General features: G+C 35.8%; 2 protein-coding genes and 1 pseudogene across 2 annotated transcripts; 2 read left to right on the forward strand and 1 right to left on the reverse strand.

Moving 5' to 3' along the window:
* The first annotated feature begins 3,895 nt into the window (after nucleotides 1-3,895).
* LOC113333579 lies at nucleotides 3,896-12,027 on the forward strand (annotated as a pseudogene).
* An 863-nt stretch (nucleotides 12,028-12,890) lies between these two features.
* Nucleotides 12,891-14,363, forward strand: LOC113333658. Its single transcript, XM_026580081.1, has 2 exons — nucleotides 12,891-13,599; nucleotides 13,870-14,363. The coding sequence occupies exons 1-2, from the start codon at nucleotides 13,118-13,120 to the stop codon at nucleotides 14,033-14,035; spliced, it is 648 nt and encodes a 215-aa protein (XP_026435866.1). The 5' UTR covers nucleotides 12,891-13,117; the 3' UTR covers nucleotides 14,036-14,363.
* Nucleotides 14,364-14,485: 122 nt separating this feature from the next.
* On the reverse strand, nucleotides 14,486-18,298 carry LOC113333659. Its single transcript, XM_026580082.1, has 7 exons — nucleotides 16,576-18,298; nucleotides 16,403-16,480; nucleotides 16,020-16,073; nucleotides 15,560-15,635; nucleotides 15,366-15,402; nucleotides 15,163-15,277; nucleotides 14,486-15,051 (listed from the first exon to the last, which is right to left on the reverse strand). Exons 1-7 carry the CDS (start codon nucleotides 16,863-16,865, stop codon nucleotides 14,778-14,780), a joined length of 924 nt encoding a protein of 307 aa, XP_026435867.1. The 5' UTR covers nucleotides 16,866-18,298; the 3' UTR covers nucleotides 14,486-14,777.
* Between the last annotated feature and the right edge of the window lie 3,565 nt (nucleotides 18,299-21,863).

Raw genomic sequence — 21,863 nt, forward strand, 5'->3', positions numbered from 1 at the left:
ATCGTTCCGAGGCCCAGGTTTTCCTGGTAGTATTTATTATTTTTATTATCTAGAGGAACTTCTAACTTATGAGTAAAATGTGTTTTGTTTTCGTCCGGCGTGCATTATAGTTTTGATTAATGTTTGAAAGTTTGTTACATATTTCTCCTGAGCACCCCTTTGAGGATGATGTGCTCATTCGTTTCCGACTCCAGTTTCAGATAACGGGTTCGGTAGCGCTCGCGAAGAAGATCAAGATTGGATGATTCTGCTACAGTTATTTATTTGTATACACATTGTTTGAGTCAAACACTATTGTATATGTATCATTGGAGTGGAAATCCATATTTTCAGAGAGGTTTTAGATTTTTGGTTAATATTTTATTACAACTTTTTAATTATCACTTAAGTAGATATTTTAGGTTCATTCTGCCGCAGAATATAGAATGTTGACGTAGATTTTTAAGTAGGTGGATTTAGGGGCGTCACATATCAGTAGATCCAGAACAAGTTGAAGCTCTTGCACTGTTAGAAGCCATCAAGTGGACGATGGAGAAAAGATACTCATACTTAAATTTGGAGAATGACAATAAGAATCTGGTATCTTCAAGGAATAGGGGGAAGAAGCACAGTGAAGTGAATTATTTATAGTCGAGTATAGTCTACTTTAGCTTTTGGATTTGTTCTTTTGTCTAAATAGATGGTAATATGTGGCTCATGTATTAGCCAAACATAAAATTTCTTTTAGGCAAGTCGACAAATAAACTTGGATTCTCCTTGTGCTCCTCCTTGGATTCAAAGAAGGTATGACCTAGCGTCCGTAGCTTTTTCTTATTTAATGATGAAAACCTTTTTCGTATTTTTGTTTTGAAGATTAAGTGCATTAAAAGAAAGGATATTACAGAGAGTTTTGCATACTGTTGGTTTCCCTTATCTCATTACAGTGATTTGAGATATTGGCTTCTACCAACAAATTGTTAGAATCATGAACTGAATTAGAAAAAACAATAGAATTTGAAAACTAAAAATCAGAAAAGAGAACAAAAGTGGTGAAGACTGGCATTTGAAAATCAAAGCTGTTTGTGGATTCCTCTTTTTCTTTTTCTTTTTTCTTTTTTTTTCTTTTTTTGCTTCTTTTGCCATAGTATCACCCACTTAATTGCATCTTCTATTCTTGAAAAGGATACCCAAAAAAATTTCACAAGACTGAAGAATCTTCATTGATTATGATATTATGTCCTAATTCCTCCAAAAAAATGTTACTTGATTTGTTCTGAGCATAGTGAATTAGTATTTGACAATCACCTTCCACCCAAAAGCTTTTTAGGTCCGTACTCTTTGGCCATTTAGCCTCTTCCAGCAAGCTCAGAGCTTCTGCTTCTTCTGATGTGGAGGCCTTGAAGATCCTAGCTGTAGCTTGGCTAGCTTCTGTTGAGTTAGAACGAAGAATTAAACCATAACCAGCATGAGTACAAGAATCAATCCAGGAAGCATCAAAGTTAACTTTAGATTGGTTAGGTAGAGGTTTTCTCTATCCTTGGTCTGTGTAGTTTAACTGCCTATGTTCGAAGCAGATACTGAAACTCCATATGTAGGTTTTTAGTTGCATTTTTCTTCAAATGAGATCAGAATTCCAAATGTCTCTGACTTGCTAAGGCTAACAACATGTTTGTTTTTTCCTCTACATATGAAGGGGTTCTATATAGAGGTTTACCTCTATCACTATCCAAAAAACCACTATATAATGTCTCTTAAATTTATGTTTGTTTTACCACTATCTAATAACTCATAATTTAGATTTTAAATGTACTCCCTATTTTCAAATTCCCATTCTACCCTTACAAAATTTAGAAATTCCATGAAAATGAAATACAAAAAATTCTAAATTCATTTAAGTCGAATTTGAAAAATCAGTTCACGACCACCTTCACATAATCAGCTTGCTCACATCCATCACCACCAGTCAGTCCATACCACCACTGGCCCAACATTAGCTCATTCATGACCCATCACCGAGCAGTACACCAGCACACCACTCCAAACAATAACAAAGAAGGAATGATTAGATTGAGTATATATATATGATCATAGCTACAAGCCACAAGTAACCTTTTATTTACTTTTTTTTTTCTGACTTAGCAGATATTGTATACCCTTAAAGAAAAACTCTTCATAAAGTTCTGCATCTGCAACTGTTCGAGCTTTAAGATGAATATAACGTCAGCGAGTAGCGACTTTAGCTTATATCTTATCATGCAACGAGCAAAGGCGCACAGAGAAAGGAATAAACAACTGGTACTTGTTCTTTTACAAGGTTGAAATGATTTAGCACTCAAGTAAATAGAATTCATTATGAGCACAACTACCGTAAATGTAGACATTTGGCTCTAACAAGTCAAAGAGGTGTCAATTCACATTCTCCACAACTCATTCTAGAGTCTTTAAAGATACAGTAGCACAAAATGGAAGATAATCTAGATAACCCTGTCATGAACTCACCTACGTCAAGTTACAACTAGTCCTATCATGTCAGAATCAACAAGTGATGTCATAACCTCTACATCAGCTCATTCACGACACACCACCAACAGTACACCACACCCCCTGTCCATACTTTTGAACACATGGCACCTTAAAAAATATGATATCAGCTCTATAATAATTATAACCCATTAGCGAAAGAACTGAAACGAATAACAACAAAAATTCAAGAAGTAAAAAAGAAAGAACAAAAGAAATGAGTTTAATGGCATCTGAATATGAGAATGCAGACAAGGATTGCAAAATCAAGCACACACACATACTCAAGCTAATCTTACTTGAAACTCTTTTCAGCTGATAGGAGGAAAGCAATTATTAACGAAACTATATGACATAACCCATCAAAAAGAAAAAAAAAGAAACACAAAGCTATATGACATAGAAACGCAAAGCTCTAAAAGCATAAATGATATGTGAAAGTCATGTGAACTTAAGATATTCCCAAAACGACTTCTATAATTGTCATCAACTCAGATACAAACAAATGTTTGTACCACAAATGTCTTTATAAAAAATTTTAAAGAGAAGGAAAATTAATCATGTAGTTATAAATCAATCATCAGTTACCAAACCAAATTCCACATGGATTACCCAAACTACATGGTATTGACGTCCATTATAATTTCAAGTGTATATTGATAGCACTAAATTTGAGTTCAGGGTAACATTTTAAGTTTGCCCGATGGCCTAATAGTACTAAACTTGGATCATTTTGGTGGCTTAAAAGAAAAGATACTAAGCTTGAAAGTTGAAAGAAAAGTAGCCTGAAAGCTGTTAGCAAAGTACCATATAATATCATAATCTCATGGGCATTTTGTCAAACAGTTTTCATCCTCAAATTTTGATTTTGAAATTATGTACCACGGCTAAAGACTAGATTACAAAAAGAAAACACCGATTCCGAGTAATCAAAATTTAATTTCAGTGCAGCAAGACTAATGTCGAAACTATAAATAACATTTAGTGGAGATTAAAATCCAAACAAACCCAAATTCTTAATCCGTGAGTTAACAATCTCACAAAATAAAGGTCATGAGAACAAATTAGTGGAACGAAGTCAAGAACATGAGACAAATGAAAAGCTTACACATGTGATTGAAATCGATGAAGCTTTCTACTTTTCCAATGGAGAAGCGAAGCATTTTTCAGCAGTGGAAGACAACGAGAGCAAAGGGAAGGAACAAGATTTTTGGTTCCATGATGATTACAAAAGTTAAGAATTTTAATATTTATTTAAGGGCTGATTCGACATTCTACAAATTAAATAGAGGTTTGCTCCCAAGATAGCACCTGCTTGGTGCTACTCCTTTCGTTTCAAAATAATAAAGTGGTTTCATGTGTAATTTGTACATGAAACCAGCCTATTTTTTTTGAAATGGAGGTAATATTTGATTTCCTCTATATTGATAGAGATTTTCCTCTGTCTTGATAGAGGAAGTGAAAAAAACAAACATTAATGAAAGTGGGATCCACCACAACATAGAAGCTGGTAGAAGTTAGCCTCTAGATAGAGGAAAAAAAACATGTTGTAATTAAAGACTGGTGGTAGATTTGGATTTGAATATCCGAAAGCATCTTTCCTTCTAAATCAGCTAGTATTTTGTTGTCATTATTTCTACATCACTACTTGTGAATACCCTGCAAAACCTTTTTCGTATCGTAACGAAGAAAGAAACAAATACATCAACCTTTTTCTTTCAATCTGCCACAAGGTTCCACCGCCGGCCGACCGGATAATTGAATTATGTCTTACATCGTGTCTTCTGGTACCTAAAAAATTAAGTCTCAAATCGGGTTGCTCTTTTATGGGTCCAATATACCCACCCATTACCTGAAACCAAGGGGTTTTTAGTCCTCTATCAAGTCTGTCTCTCATCTCATCTCGTCTCATCTCATCTCATCTTCTACTTCGCCCCCTCTTCCCGCAAGTGAAAATTTGACAGAACCAAATGGTCTGTAAGATATATCTGAGGTATTTATCTATTCCTAACCTGTTTTTTTAATTGAATTTCAGAGATGTTAGGGATTAAAGCTCCCACCTACTGATCTTGTTTGTTCTCTACAAATGCAGCGTTTATATTTGCAAATAAAGACTGACTAAAAGGGGCAAGTTAGTATGCCTTCTCTATGTTTCAGAGGACTTCGTACTCATTCATCTCTCCTTTGCCCATCTTCTCTCTTCACCACAAGAAATGGTGTAGAGAATGAGAAAATGAGAAAATGTTGAATGATTACGAAGCAGTTATAGGTATAGAGACACATGTCCAGCTTTCAACTCTAACTAAAGCCTTCTGTAGCTGCCCTTACAACTATGGGTCTCAACCAAACACTACTGTTTGTCCAATTTGTATGGGTCTACCTGGTGCGTCGCCCATATTCAATTCAAAGTTATTGAGTGTGTAGTGAAACTAGGACTTGCGCTTAATTGCAAACTGGCAATGACTTCAAAGTTCGATAGGAAACAATATTTTTATCCTAATCTTCCTAAAGGTTACCAGATTTCACAGTTTGATATTCCGATTGCAAGTGATGGTTATGTCGATTGGATCTTCCTCTTGAGTTTGGTGGTGGGCATATGAAGTTTGGAATAACCAGGGTTGGTTCCATGGAAGAAGATGCTGGGAAGTTAATGCACTTTGGAACTGGGACGTACTCACAGGAAATCCATTTTGTTTTCTTTAGTAATCCCAGCTTTTACCGACTTCTAGTTTGTCAATTAGTTCCGTGTAGTTTTTTAGGCTTGTTGATATCATTTTGGTTCTTTGTTCAGGTGGACTTGAATAGAGAAGGGGTACCGTTGCTTGGGATTGTTTCAGAGCCTGATATGAGAACTGGGATCGAGGCTGCTGAGTATGCGGCTGAGATACAAAGGTTGGTCCGCTATTTGGGAGTGGGTAATGGAAATATGCAGGAAGGTTCCCTACGGTGCGATGTGAATGTATCAGTCCGGCCTACAGGGCACACGGAGTTTGGAACGATGGTATCCAAACTCTATATGCTTAATATGTTGGGTACAATAATCAAAAACAAGGAAAAATCAAATAAGCAAAAATTATTGATACTTAGCTCCTTTATAATGGAAGTGATCGATTTGATGAAACGGACGAGTTCCCCATATCTCCGCAACAGCAACAAGGCAAAACTTTGGAAAACAGAGTGAGTCACGTGTTCAACACGTTGCCCTTAAGACATTAGCGCCCGACTACACTCAAGAGTGATGCTATAGCCCTCACAGGACGGATATCTCCAGGATAAAACACCCTACTACACCTACTACTGGCATATGTAGTAGATGCTCAACTTGAGCTTGGCAACTCCGAAAAAACCATAAAGGAAAATATCGAACACTTGAGAAAAGAATATAAAATGTTTTTTCCCTTAGGGGTCCTTCCAAATATATAGCAACCCCTTTCCCATAGATTTTACAAAAGTAGTGAATTTGTTTATATAATTGACAAATACAACTTAAGAAGAAAAACTCCCCGATGTGGGACTAAAAGGTTTATATTGTTTCTTAAAACTACTAAAAAATGGAAACTTCACAATGTGGGACTAATAAATTTCATTCACAAAAGAAAACAATAAATTATAATTTTTATTAAAACTTTAAAATTTTATTTTTTATTAATCGTTTTCCAACAATCCCCCACATGAATGAAAACTCAATAAAACATGAAAACACAGATAGATCTTGGTAAATCAACATCCCAATCTCACGATCCAAACAGACTGATCGTGCAAGTGTTGAAATCATACTAGTCATTTCTACGACCTCTCCCTCACACAAAAGTGTGTTGACCCCAGGGTCATACTATGGATTGCACAAATCATAATAGTATTGAGAGCTTTCATCTTTAGTTCTCACATGGTGAGACTATAGGTATCTTTCATCAAAGTGAAAAAGCATGAACTAGTGAACCCTTAGTGACCTTTAGGTCCTAAGTTCCAGTAATACCAAAACCATCAAAACGAAAATCACATAAAAAGCGCAGGAAATACCATTTTAGGAAGAGGTGTCCATGATGTCTTGAACCTTTGCTTAGTAAGATATTACCGGAATTACTTGGTAGAGACAGTGAACTATGTATTGAACTGCTAGCATTTGATGTAATTCGCGATAACAACCACGATTGATATCTCCAAGGTTGCTGCCAAGCTCGTGCCATTTTGTCCAATTTGGCCCTGGACATATCCTGTTTCTCAGAATGCTCTAGAGAATCAAAGCTCATATTCTCATAGGAAGCGGCCCACTTCCTCATTCAGATAGGCGAGTTTCCATAAAGAGTGTTACTGCTACACCCCACTTCGATCTTAAATTGAAACTATAGAACTCATTAAGACTTCTTAAAAGTCATCCTTCACATGCAATCACACTATCACGTCCACACCATAGGGAAGGGACAGAGAATAAAATTCTCTGATACCGTTTACCTTTACCCACCATAAGTTAGTTGTCTCATTCGAAACCTTGATCTTGGCATCTCCAGTCAGCAAGGTTGAGTATCCTTCATGGAAAGTTTAATTCATGAGCTTAAGCCCCTTCCCCCTCGATGCATTTCTAACAATCTCTTGGGATAAACCTTTCGTCAAAGGTTGCGCGATATTATCCTTGGACTTTATCCAATCAATGGAAATAACGCCGATTGAGATTAGTTATTTTCAGCTTTAGCTATTATAGCTTGGCTAACACAATGTATAGATATAGCTGGCACAGGCCTATGTCAGAGAGGAATGTCTTTTAAAAAAGCATCTTAGGCACTCGGCCCCCTCTCGTGCTTTATCTAACTCAATACTCTCAGATTCCATAATGAATTGAGCAATATATGTTTGTTTGTAAATCTTCCAAAAACAAACCCTCATGCTAGAGTGAAACATATCCACTCGTAGACGTAGACTCCTCTGAGTCAACTATCCAGTTTACATCACAAAGTCCCTCAAGGAAAGCAAGATACCTTTCATAAATCAAATAAAGGTAATGGAGTATTTTAGGTGCCATAATACTCTACTCAGTGCATCTGAATGCTATTGCTCTGGACTACAATTATATCTACTTAACTTACTCACAATATAGGCAATGTCTGGACTCTTACAGTTCATTAAATTCATCAGACATCCTATAACTCTTGAGTATTCAAGTTAAGATACTCAATTACCCTTTTTTCTTGAGTCTACAAGAATAATCGTACGGAGTACAAGCAGGCTTACAATCACATTGATTGTATCTCTTAAGTACAAATTCAACAAAATGAGAATAATTAAGACTACATATGTTAGATTATTTTCTAATCCTCATCCCTAAGATTACATCAACAGGGCCCAAGTCTTTCAAGTCAACGTTCTCATTCAGCGCATGTTTTTAGTGGAATTAATCACATCTATGTTTGTATCAAGTATAATCATATCATCAACATACAAGCATACAATCACACGGGCATCCTTTTCAAGTTACTATACTTGTCAGATTCATTAACTTAAATCCGCTACACATTATCACATGATCAAATTTTCCATGTCACTGTTTACGTGCTTATTTTATAAACCATACAAAATTTTGTTCAACTTACAAACTTTGTCATCATAAACTTTCACTACAAAGTCCTCAGGTTGGTCTATGTAAATTTCTCTATCTAATTCACGATTTTAGAAAAGTTGTCTTAACATCCATCTGATGTATCTCTAATTTTTTTATGACAGCAATAACAATTAGTATCTCAACGGAAGTAAATCTCGTCACATGTGAATAAGAATCAAGGAAATATACACCTTCTTTTAGTTTATAGCCTTTAACTACCAACTTAGCCTAATATTTTTCCACAGTTCCATATACCTAATGTCTTACTCTCTGGAGGTAAACTAGAAACCTTCCAAGTCAGGTTCCGACGGACTGAGTCCATTTCACTAAATGAAGCTTCTTACCAGAATGGGGTTTCAGTAGATATCAAGGCTTCTTTACAAGTCCAGGGCTTAGACTAAGCTAGGCATGTTATGAAGTCGGCTTCATAAGAAGTCTCAAGTCTAATTGTTTTACTTCTCTTAGGCTCAACCTTAACTTCATCTTCCTTTAAGAAAAGTTCTGACTATTTGAAAATAAATCTAGGGGATAAACAACACATCTCTAATGAGGTACAGGTTTAAGAATAAACATGTTCAAAGAACTCAGCATCCCTAGATTATGTAATAATATTCACAACAAAGTCAGAAAAATCACACCAAAGTATGAAAAATCAGAACACACAACCAAAAATCTATATGTAGAAGTATACTCAGCATACCCTATATGAAGACACAATCAACATTTTTGGTTTCTATCTAGTTCTTTTAGGAAGAGGAATGACAATCTTAGTCAAACACCCCCACACTTTGACGCATTCATAAGAAGGTCATCTACCTTTCCATAAATCATATGGAGTTTCATCTTATCCACCCACCAGTCTCTCACATTGGTTGTTAAAATAACTTCCGACATCATGTCAATGAAATCGTTCTAATTTGTTTCAACTAAATTAACATTAACTTTTTACTTATTAAGGTTTTATGTTGTCTACACTTTACTGCCGTATGGCCAGGAATTTTACAAACATAACAATCACCTTTAATTAAAGGAATGTCGGATTCAGTTTTACGAAACATACCTTTCTTATGAAGACTACGCTTAGAGTGGTGTTTGATGTTCTCGCCTTTGTCAGCTTTGGAAGACTTGTGTTCATCCACATGCGCCTGGTAGCCATGTTCCTTTTCAATTTCATGTCACAAACTTCGTTTATACTCTGACCACGGAGACGGTAATTTCCCAATCACCTAATACACCACATCTCACAAACCTTAGTTCAGATAAAATATGAGTTTTGAAGATAATATCTAGATTTATAAACTTCGTTTGAACCACCATATCAAAAAACTCATGGTTACCCCATAAAAACTACTTTAGATAACAACAAAATTCTGCCCGTCAGAATTTTTCAGGAACGTTTCTCTGTTTTGTAAAATATCAAAAAATACTTTTACAACTCCAAAAATTCTGAAATTTTACGTGGGTAACTATCAGGATGTCTACTACGTTGTGTCAAAAGGGTTAATCGAAATTCCTTTTAGGTTAAGAGATAAACTCGAAATTATACAGATGACCAAAAATTCGTTTTTGTTTTTTACTCCATAATTAACATCCATGATTCACAAACCAACCAACCATTTTCGATTATTACAAATTATAATGTCTTAAGATTGTTGGGTGAAATAATCAAAAACAAGGAAAAAACAAATAAGCAAAAGTTATTGATACTTAGCTCCTTTATAATGGAAGTGATCGATTTGATGAAACAGACGAGCTCTCCATATCTCCGCAACAACAACAAGGCAAAACTTTGGAAAAACAGAGTGAGTCACGTGTTCAACACGTTGCCCTTAAGACATTAGCTCCCGGCTACACTCAAGAGTGATGCTATAGCCCTCACAGGACGGATATCTCTAAGATAAAACACCCTACTACACCTACTACTAGCATATGTAGTAGATGCTCAGCTTGAGCTTGGCAACTCCGAAAAAACCATAAAGGAAAATATCGAACACTTAGAAAACAATACAAAATGTTTTCTTCCCTTAGGGGTCCCTCCAAATATAGAGAAACCCCTTTCCCATAGATTTTACAAAAGTAGTGAATTTGTTTATATAATTAACAAATACAACTTAAGAAGAAAAACTTTCCGATATAGGACTAAAAGGTTTATATTGTTTCTTAAAACTACTAAAAATTGGAAACTCCACGGTGTGAGACTAACACAAAAAAAAACAATAAATTATAATTTTTATTAAAACTTTAAAAAATTATTTTTTATTAATAGTTTTCCAACATAATATCAATAGTTCCTGAAATACAATTCTTGAGCCTGAGTATGGATTTGACAACCAATTACAGTTTCTAAATATTTCAGTCACTCTTTTTGTATTGCTAGGTCGAAATAAAGAACATGAACTCATTTTCAGCCATGCACAAGGCAATCGATTTCGAGATTTCCAGGTAGGTTCTTCTCCACAATCAAGGCCAGGCTGATCAAATTGTACAGGAAACTCGACTGTGGGAAGAGGGTGCTCAGGTTCTCCGTCTCAACTATCATCATTTCATAATGGTTACAATATTCTATGACTGACCTTGTGTCGACTGTTTAGAAAACGGCAACAATGAGGAAAAAAGAGGGACTTGCTGACTATCGATATTTCCCCGAACCAGACCTTCCAGAAGTGGTTCTCATGGAGGACTATGTCGAGAGTATTCGTGCTTCTTTGCCTGAACTTCCAGAAATGAAACGCCGGAGATTTGAGAAAATGGGCCTCAGCATGCAGGATGTTTTGTTTCTTTCCAACGACACAAATGTTAGTCCTAACGCCCTATTCATTTTGTACTTTTTCATCATTAGTGTTCTACAAAAACTTATTCCAAGATTTGACAAGTTTCAAAATTTCACTTAATTAATGTTTCAGGTCTGCAATTTTTTCGAGTCTGCTGTTGGCAAAGGTGCTGATGTGAAAATGGCGGCTAATTGGATCATGGGTGATATTGCTGCTTATTTGAAGAATGAAAAACTATCTATAACAGAAATTAAACTTACACCACAGGAGCTGGCTGAACTAATATCCTCCATCAAAGGTGGAATTATCAGCGGAAAGATTCGGAAAGATGTGATTATTCTCTCTCTCTCTCTCTATATATATATATATATATATATATATATATATATATATATTTGAATTGACTTTAATCATCTAGTATAAATCTGTAGATACTATTTGAGCTTTAAGTCAAAGCTGTTATTGAAGAAAAGGATTTGGTTCAGGCAAGTTAACTACCAACTCTATCGTAATAAATTTGCCGCATATTACTAGTGCAGAACTATGGTTTACTAGTATATGTGTAGGTTGGTTTCATTTGTCAATCCCTCATTTTTTTAATCCAACTGTATAAGTTTGTTTGTCTTATCTCCTGCTGTTATGTTGATTTCCTCTTCTTAATAACAATCTTTTTATATTTTGGATCATGTTCTGCTAAACTAGTTTCTACTAGTTAAAGAAAGAAAACAGGTGATGTACCTGTCGAGACTGATAAAGTTTCACTGACGAATAAAATTTATTGTCATGCCACTTGATAACAGATAACAGATCCTGCCGAGATTGAAAATTTGATTGTGAAGGTGATTGAAGAAAATCCAGAGCAGGTGGAGAAATATCGTGGTGGCAAAACCAAGTTGCAAGGCTTTTTTGCTGGCCAGGTACTTTCTTTCATCAGAAACAATTTTGTTTAAACTCTCGAAACTCTTGATGTTTAAAGTTCATGTAAAGGCACTTATATACAGCTCTTAGCTTGTCTTGGAAATGGAACTTTGGCAGAATGCTTTGTTCGACTCAGTGTAACATTGGCTACAAAATATTTTTCAGGTAATGAAGGCATCGAAAGGTAAGGCCAATCCAGTGCTATTGAACAAAATCCTCCTAGAGAAGTTAAATGCAAAAAGCTGATGACGTGAGTCTAGTGTCAAAAACCAATTATATTACCTTGAAACATCATGATTCTACTTCATGTGTTCTCACCCAAACTCCTTTATTGGGAGTCGTTAATTCGTTGATACCCTTGCCTTAGGAGATGCATAAGTTTTCTGAAACACACCAGCTGGCAGGGATAACTGTCTTTGATTTACTTTGTCTGAACGAGGAAAGTTACCATCACTCAGAAGGAAGCCGGGAAGTTAAAAAGTAAAGGGCCCAGATTCAGTTTCTTCAAATCATCGACTCAATGACAAACTGTTAATAGCAGAATGAATGCGCGAAGATTTTGAAATTTTTCGATCACTATGATTTACCTTTATCTATAGGTGGATGAAGAACAGAACACTCCAGCTGTACTGTATGACGTGTTATAGTAATCTTATTTTTGATTAGAGTAGAAAACCAGAGATTGATAGTGGCAGTTTCCATTCAAGCCTGAAATGTAGATATTAATTGTTACTCAGAATGTTATTTGGAATAAAATAGCTGTGCAAACACTGTAGCTCCTTAGAGCAATTAACAGGTTCACACTAATTCGAGTCCTCGCCAATCACGGCATGAGTCACTTGGATTTATGTGACAATCAGATGAACAGAACATATAACCATGATTGGTTGTTCTTGTCGGCCCATACAACAAGTGGGTGAACACAATTACACCTAGTTAAAGCAGTTAAATTAGTTCGTTTTCTTATCTTTTCTGTCTATTGCCATTGACCAGGTCATGCCTATTATTAGAAAACATCTTTAAGCATGAGTAAAACCAATCCTGCGTCACAAAAAAATCAGCTAAATTTGCTGTTTTTTAGTTGCATCCATTTTTACAATTGAACATTATCAACAACATAGCAACCTCAAACCCATATTTGGATTACGAAAAAAGTTCATGAGAAAATAAGGTTATCCTCTTCATCCTCTTTGATCTTGGTGGTGCTGGTGGCGGCGGTGCCAGCCGATGGTAATTGCTTTGCAAGAATACCAATCGGCACGCAGTGAAACGAAACGGAGAGTATACAACAACTCTGTTTGTGGATGCCGTGCAAGAAGGGATTTGATCGAATGAGATGGAGAGGACAAGCTCATTGCCAAGAAAGATAATGGTGGTGGCAGATCCAACCCGTGAATCGGCTGGTGCATTACAGTGGGTGTTATCTCATGCAATTCTGGAACACGATGAGTTGATTCTTCTTCATGTAGCAAATGCGAGTTCATGGCGGAATACATTGACTACATTCCTTAAACGATCGCCTTCTGCAACAACCACAAGTGAAGGTGGATCAGAGAGGGGGGAAAGAGGAGGAGGTGGAGGTGGTGGTGGAGGAGGAGGAGATAAAGAACAAAAAGAGCAAAAAGAAAGGGATTTAGAGTTTCTAGCAGAGATGAAAAATGCATGTGAATTAGCTCAACCTAAGGTGAAGGTAAAAACAGAAAGAGTAGAAATGGAAGGGAGGGAGAAGGCTTTTACTGTTCTTATGCAAAGTAAGCTTTTGAGCATTGACCTTCTTGTTGTTGGCCAGCGACGCCATCTCTCTAGTGCAATTTTAGGGTAAGTAATGATTTTCACCCTTTCTTTCTGATATTTTTTGTTATTGGTTTCCTTGTATGATTTATTGCTTTCATTAAGATTCTAAGAATCTGTGGTTAAAACGAACAGTTTCCGAAAGGTAGATAGGTTAAGATTTCGGAAGAATTTGTATTCTGTGAGAAGTTTTCTTGATAATCCAAGAAAAATCATCTTACATTTTATGGTCCATTCAATTCTTTGAAGGTTCTATCTTATGATGTTTGAGCTCTATGTTGTTGTCTGGGTGAACAGATGTAGGCTGAGCACGCATTCTACAAAGGCCACAAAAGGAATGGATACCGCCGAGTACTTGATTGAGAACAGCAAATGCACTTGTGTTGGAGTTCAAAAGAAAGGCCAAAATGGTGGCTATCTTCTAAATACCAAGACCCACAAAAACTTTTGGCTTCTGGCGTAAACAGCCTTTTCCTACTCTCTCCTTCTCCCTCTAGATCAGTTGTTGGTCTTCAATACCGCAAAAACAAAGTCAGATAGAGTTACTTTTGTCTGAAAGCCACGGTTTCACCAAATTGCAGTCGTGGTTCGGGATTCTTTACCGCATTTTGCTGGAGTTTTTAAAACGAAAACAGAAACATAGAACTTGATACCTGTTTGTTTGCTAAATCAATCAATTCACAATTGGATTGTTTTAGGTAAACTTTGTAAAATACGGTCTCTTCTTCTTCCTATCATTCTACTTGTCCTCTTTTAGTTATGGATTGAATGGTTTCGTTTCCTTTTATGCCTCTTAATTGTTTATTATCTGTCAAATGCCTGCAATGTTAATAAATATAATGTAGAAACATAGCCACAAAATCAGACTCGCAGTGCTCAAAAACAAACCAACAGGAAGTAAAGAATACGAAGGTACAGAAAGTAAATGCATTTGTGTTTTCATTTAATACAAACAAGTGGCCTCCATCATGTATGATCGAGCATGTCACAGATTGTTAGATGCTCAACAAATAAACAGCACAAACACGTCTAAAATTAGTGGAGCTTTCTTATATATACGACCAGTGAGTAAATAATAATATGCCAAAACTCAGATAAGCAAGCAGATTACAATCGTCAGTGAGTAAATAGTACTAATGGAGTAATATGCCAAAACTGATAGTACCTCTTTTAGGCTAAAATGAAAAAGTGATAGTACCTCTTTTTCAGAAACGGAGGGAGTAATATGCCAAAACTGAGACAAGCAATTCGTCGTGCATTTCTAATGGAGGCACCTCCAAGTTAGGGACAACATTGTCATCAACACGCATTCCATTAAACCCGTTTTCAGCTTCCCCAGCCCCCAAATCTCCTGGTACAATCATCCCTGCCTTTATAGCTTCTATGACCTTTCTCTGCAACTTGAACAATCCCATGTGTTTTGATATGACATAGAAAACAGCACAAGAGAACAAGAGGAAGCCAACCAGCAATATTAACCTGCCAAAGAATAATCACCATGAAGAATGAGACGAGATGGAGGGTGGAAGGATGGGAGGTAAAATAGGAAAAAAGATGGTTGCATGCAAGTCAATTCTTTATTTGCTGTACCTATCAAGAACATCCTGACGCCGCATAGTGGATAGCAGGTTTTTGGTCCGCATCAGTAGCGAACGATGACCCTCGTATTCACTTTCTGCCTTCTTTAATACTCCTGTCGATTCATCTGTGAAAGACAACCACCAGAGATTTATAATGTCACTATGTGAGGCACAATAATGAAGCTCGGATATGTCACAGAATTAAAAACCTACCTAAAGTTGCCAATGTATATTCACTTCTTTCAACCTCCTGAAAAATCATTTGCAGGTCAGAGGCGATATTTATACAAGAGAAACAATCCATCCATATCCCGCAGAAAACCAGCAAGGCAGCAAATACACTAGTATAATACTATATATACTGTCCCCAAAGCTTAAAATAGATGATTGAAAGAAATGAATTTTACCTGAACCATCAATTGACGAGTGCGCCTAAGGCTCTCAGTGATGCTTTCTGAAGCATTAGTCATTCCAGCCTTAGTTCTTGAAAAAACAAATACAATAAAATTGTAAAAATGCCTTTATAGTTCAGTAACAGATTTGAAAAAGAAAACCACGTGAGAGTGTTCACCCTAGAAACTGCAGCGGACATCAGAGAATTGGAATTTCCTTTCACATCTAACACCATATAATACAGACAAGTAAGAAAGACTAGATAGTCGATGCTGAACTACTGGCGGAAGGAGTGAAGCTCAACCATAATTGTCCACAGTTCTAGCAAACTAAGGTCAGTTTAAAAAATACAGCTAGGTTAGCTCTACCTTCTACATTCTGTACCATACAAAATTCGTCTTGAAAAGTTCAAAAGATCCATGCCATGTGGGAATAGGGTAACCCTGGGATCTCAAATACAAACATAGTACATACTGTAAATTGCGCCGGTGAATTGTAGACTCCTCTCCACCTCCTAAAAGAAGTTCCCTCGGTCATCACCACAATAAATTGCAAAATTAGCATGGGAAAACTATGAGACAGAGGATGCAAACCACAAATGCATCTCCAACTGGACAAGGAAATATATGTCCTACATAGGTAACTTTTAAAGATAATAAAAACCCTTTCAATATTGAGTATCTCCAACTGTAGTTATTTTCTTTTGGACTAGAATTCTAAATCCGGAATTTGACTTGGAGAGCAATTCCCAACTAGGGACCCATACCGGAAAACGGATCAACAAAGTAAGTTGGTCTCCAACTGACACTACTTCCAAAAATTAAAAAAAAATTACTTAAGTAATTAAGCCAAAGAACTCCATTACCTTTGTCTGAGCAGCTTTTCTCATATTGATCTGCGCTTGCAGATTAGCATTCCTCAGTCCCAAATGTAAACTACATCCATTAAACATGGAAATAAAGGCTTACCCCCACCAAATGAAAATCCATAATCCCAGACGAAGAGAGAGAGAGAGACAGAGAGAGATAACCTCTGGTACTGATCCTTCCAAGACTTTAAAGTCGATTGAGCAGACTGTACTTGTTCTTCCATAAGCAACTGCTGTGCGAGAAGATCAAGTCTGAATTGAAATGACCTAAGTAGCGCCAACCCATCTTGTGCAAGACCATTCAATCTATGATGAGAACTCTCTTCTTCTGTCAATCCATCAACAGATGTGCCAAACCCCTCAATGGCTTTCACATTGTTTTCAATGATCGACGATGTCTCTTCCCATTCTTTGATCGCTTTCTCCACAGCTTGTGCAACCTCATCATCCATTATAACCTACAAATCAGTCGTATAAGTATAAGAAATTTTACCACAAGTAAACAAACAAATAAATCCTAATTACATAGCCCTTATAAACTAACTCAAGAACTTCTCATTTCTATCGGGATTTGAGGATTTTGATTTGATGTCTTCCCGTAACCACTTCAATTCAATGATAACAACTAAATAAACAAAATTCACAAATTTACTGGTAAAAACTTTGCAATAAAATACAAATTGAAACTCTAGAATCATATCAAGATACGTAAGTACATATTAGATTAAGAGTCAGGGAAAACCAACAATATTAAGTTAGAAAAATTTAATTTTCATTAAGAATCAACAACTCATAAGCACGTGCTGTAACACTTAAATTGCGAAAAATGATCAACCACAGAGATAAAGGTTTGATTCACTTAAAAGAATCGCTAAGAAAGGAGGAATCATATACTTAGATAAGCCCAAACTTTGTAAATGAAGATTGTCACTTTGAGATCTGTTTCCGACTGTATTCACTTAGAAAATTCCGCAATTCATTTATCATTAGAAATTTAACAATGGATATAGATCCAGAAAGTAGACGGTCTCATCTTTCAATTTATGTGGTGCATCATTTGGTCAACACTTTGTAAGTTGGTGACCTGGTGACACTGATGAAACTAGCAGTCAACAATGGCTAGTATAGAAGCTTATTAAGTGAAAAACCCACTTCTTTTAAAATGAAAAAGAAACATCATTGAGAATTCATTGTGCATCAGGGTTGGTTTTATGGAGCTAGTTTTTCTTGTCAAAAGATACCTTATTGTCAAATTAGTACATAAATTTTCAAGATTTTGAATCTTCACCGAGATATTGGATATATTTCTACTAAATTTTCTGTACCTAGTGACCAACCAAGCATAAACTACGATTCTGCCACTGTTAGAAGACACATATCACCAAATTTTGACGCTCACACATGACAGATGCAAGAGTACACAACACCTTGATAGGTGATAAAAAGGTAATTAGATGACCGCTTGCACGGTGGAGAACCACCCACAACAGTTTTAAGCTAGCATGAGATGAAAGAAATCATGAAGCATCATATCAAACACCTTGCGTGTAGTGAATTATGCTGTAGGTTTAAAAAAGTTCACAATTCAATAAGTGATTTAGGAAATGGTAGCACTGTAACAGAGGGTTTTGAGCCAAAAATTCAATATTTGACTGTTCTGATGAACTGAGAATTTGAGCTTATCAACTGTAACAGATACTCTGCAATCTTGAATATTCTACACCATCAAATCTAAATGACCACCACAAGAATAAAACTGATTCCTTAATCTAACAGCATGCAACAAGTTCCCTCGTACTGAGAAATCTAATACTCATGAATATCAAGAATTATTAAGCACTCAGAATGAGAAGAAAGACCATAGAATCGTATATTGTGTAGAGTAAAAACCAAAAGAGATAAAAACTGTCGGCCTCTCTCACTCTCAGACACATTTAATACAAGAATAATAGACTTGTCTGAAACAGACAGACACAGACAGACTGATTGGACTATTCAGACACTGAATCAAGTCAAATAGCCTTGACTTGACACTATTCCTATTAGCCCCTCAAACTGATAGTGGGTACCTCAAAGCAGTTTGTAAGAAATAATACACACAGAAAGGAAACAGAACAAAAGAAAGCTCAACAATAACTAGAAAACACTCTGTCTAGTATGATAAGCTCCTAAAAAAGTTGGTGAAGTAACAACAGTAGCTGCAAGTTCTTCAGTATCAGCAGCAAGGTCTTCATTATCAGGCAAAAGAGAAACATCAGCAGACCTTTGTGAAATAGAAGTCCCCAACAGTTGATGCAGTAAAGAAGTAAACACTGGAGAACATAAACCCTTTGTAAAATGATCAGCCAACTGATTCTCCGAAGCAATGTGTTGTACAGATAGAATTCCACTTGCAATCAATTCCCTGATAACATGGTAGTGTATTTTTATATGTTTTGCCCTGAAATGAGAAATTGGATTAGCTGACAAGTAAATTGCACTTGTATTGTCACAATATAAAGTAATTGGTTTAGCTAAGGAAATATGTAACTCAGAAAGTATTGAAGAAAGTCATTATAATTCAGCAGTTGCTACTCACAAGCATTTATACTCTGCCTCAGCTGTAGACCTGGAAACAGTAGGTTGTTTTTTACTTGACCATGAAACCAGAGAAGAACCCAAAAAAATGGAATAACCACAAGTAGACCTAGCTGTTTCTGGACAATTACCCCAATCTGAATCTGTATAAGCAGTTAATGTTGTAATATCTCCTTTCCTCATAGTAATACCAAGACCTATGAAACCTTTTAAATATCTTAATATCCTCTTGACCAACAAAAAATGAACAGTTGTAGGAGCATGCATATACTGGCTCACATAATTAACCCCAATGCATATATCTGGTCTTGTCAAACATAAGTACTGAAGCATTCCCACAATAGTTTTATATTCAATTGCATTTGTCAGCAAAACACCATCATTTATGGACACTCTTGGACCCTTAACAACTGGTGTACTACAAGGATTACACTCTAGCATCTTTGCTTTGGTCAATAATTCCAAAGTATATTTCTTTTGAGTAAGCAAAATACTGTCAGTTGTTCTAATTGCTTCTATACCCAGGAAAAAAATGTAAGTCTCCTAATTATTTCATTGCAAAAGCATTACTCAAAAAAGAAATCAAAGAAATCAACATAAAGTAGCAGAATCATCATCTCAGATCCATCAACATAAACAAACATAGAAAAATCAGAAACTGTCTTCACAAAGCCATAAGAAAGTAAGGAAGTACTAAACTTTTGAAACCAAGCCCTAGGTGCTTGTTTTAATCCATACAAACTCTTCTTCAAGTGACATACTTTATTTGGAGATTCTTTACTTTCAAAACCAGGTGGTTGTTTCATATAAACATCTTCTGTTAAATCTCCATGCAAGAAAGCATTTGATACATCCAATTGTTTAATTTTCCATCCTCTAGTAACAGCTATAGTCAAAACTATTCTTACTGTAGTTGCCTTCACAACAGGACTAAAAGTTTCACCATAATCAACACCATCATGTTGATCATAACCAAGAGCCACAAGCCTTGACTTAAGTCTATCAACTGTGCCATCTGACTTTAATTTAACCTTGTATACCCATTTACAACCTAAGATGTTCATATGTGGTTCAGGATCAACTAAGTCCCAAGTTCCATTTCTAATTAATGCACAATTCTCATCTCCCATGGAAACTTTCCACTGAGGAATCTTAATAGCAGTGTTGAATGATTTTGGCTCAGCGGGAATAGACAATAAAGAAGTAAAAGCAGTTGAAAGTGGATGCTTAACAGAGTGATGAGAAACATGATCAGAGTAAACTTTTGGTTTAGAAATACCTGATTGAGATCTTGTCACAATAGTAGTTGAAAGAACATAAGACGTTTCAGTAGGAACTTCATTTAGAGGAGGAAAAACAGAACAAGAGAAAGAAGAGAAATAAAACTCAGATTCTGAAAAAATGACATGTCTTGAAATATGTGTTCTTTTAGAAATAAGATTAAAACATTTATATCCCTTATGTAAAGAACTATAGCCAATGAAGATATATTTAACTGATTTTGGAGACAACTTGTCAGTCCTAGAGTGACCCAAAAAAGGATAACAAATGCAACCAAAGACTCTTAAAAATGAATAATCTGGTTGTGCATTGTATAAAACTTCAAATGGAGATTTATTTTGAAGAATTGGAGTTGGTGTTCTGTTTGTGAGATAGGTAGAAGTTAAAAAAGCATCATACCAATACTCTTTTGGACAAGAAGAATTAAAAAGAAGAGTATTACCCATCTCAACAATATGTCTATGCTTTCTTTCAGCAAGACCATTTTGTTCTGGGGTCTGAAGACAAGAAATCCTCAACTGAATACCACAAGAATCAATGAAAGATTTAAAAAGACCTTTAACTAATTCACTAGCACCATCAGTTTGAAAAGCTAAAATTATAGTTTTGAATAAATTTTCAGTAAGAGTTTTGAAGTGTTTAAAACATTGTAAGGCTTCAGACTTGACTTGCATTGGATAAGTCCAATGAAATCTGCTAAAATCATCAACAAACAGAATATAATACCTATAACCTGCTAATGAAGTTGCAGGATAAGGACCCCACTCATCACAATGAATCAGTGCAAGTGGAGAGGAAGCATGTGAAGTAGAAAGATGAAAAGGAAGTCTCTTTCTCTTAGCAAGCTGACATGGATGACACAAATTTGAAGAAACAGAAGATTTTAAAAGAATACTTTTAGTATGATAAAAATGCTCAACTATTTTAGAGGATGGATGACCTAATCTGATATGCCAAACATCAGGAGAAGCAAGAAGAGATGAGAAAGCAAATTGCATCTTAGGTGTAGAAATAGAATACAAATTTTGAATCATTCTTCCTCTAGCCATCAAAACATGATTATGTAGACTTCTAATCTCATATCCAAAAGAATAAAAAGTAATGTAACAATTATTTTCTTTAGTAAACCTAGCCACTGAAAGCAAGTTATGTTTCATAGTAGGCACATGTAATACTTCAGCTAAAGTAAAATTGTATGTTGGTGTATGAATAGTAGAAGTACCAGTTTGAGTAATAAATAAAGACTTACCATTACCAATGATAACATTCTCCTTTCCTTTGTAGCCTGAAGTATTTTGAAGAATAGAAGTATCACCAGTCATGTGTGCTGAAGCTCCACTATCAGATATCCATATAGTACTAGAAGAAGGATCATCATTCATTGCTGTGAAAGTTTGTTGAGATGAACCAGAAGAAAGTGTTGTTGCAGGAGGATATTGTGTTTGAACATTTGCAGCAGCAAAATTAGCTTGAGTATTACTATTTGAAGTACCATTAGAAGGAGGATGATATCTAAAGAAACACCTGGTAGCAGCATGACCATTCTTCTTACATATCTGACAAAAAACTTTTGAATAGTCTATATAAGATCT

This window comes from Papaver somniferum, unplaced genomic scaffold (assembly GCF_003573695.1).
Source record: "Papaver somniferum cultivar HN1 unplaced genomic scaffold, ASM357369v1 unplaced-scaffold_133, whole genome shotgun sequence".
In the NCBI taxonomy this organism is placed as follows: Eukaryota; Viridiplantae; Streptophyta; class Magnoliopsida; order Ranunculales; family Papaveraceae; genus Papaver; species Papaver somniferum.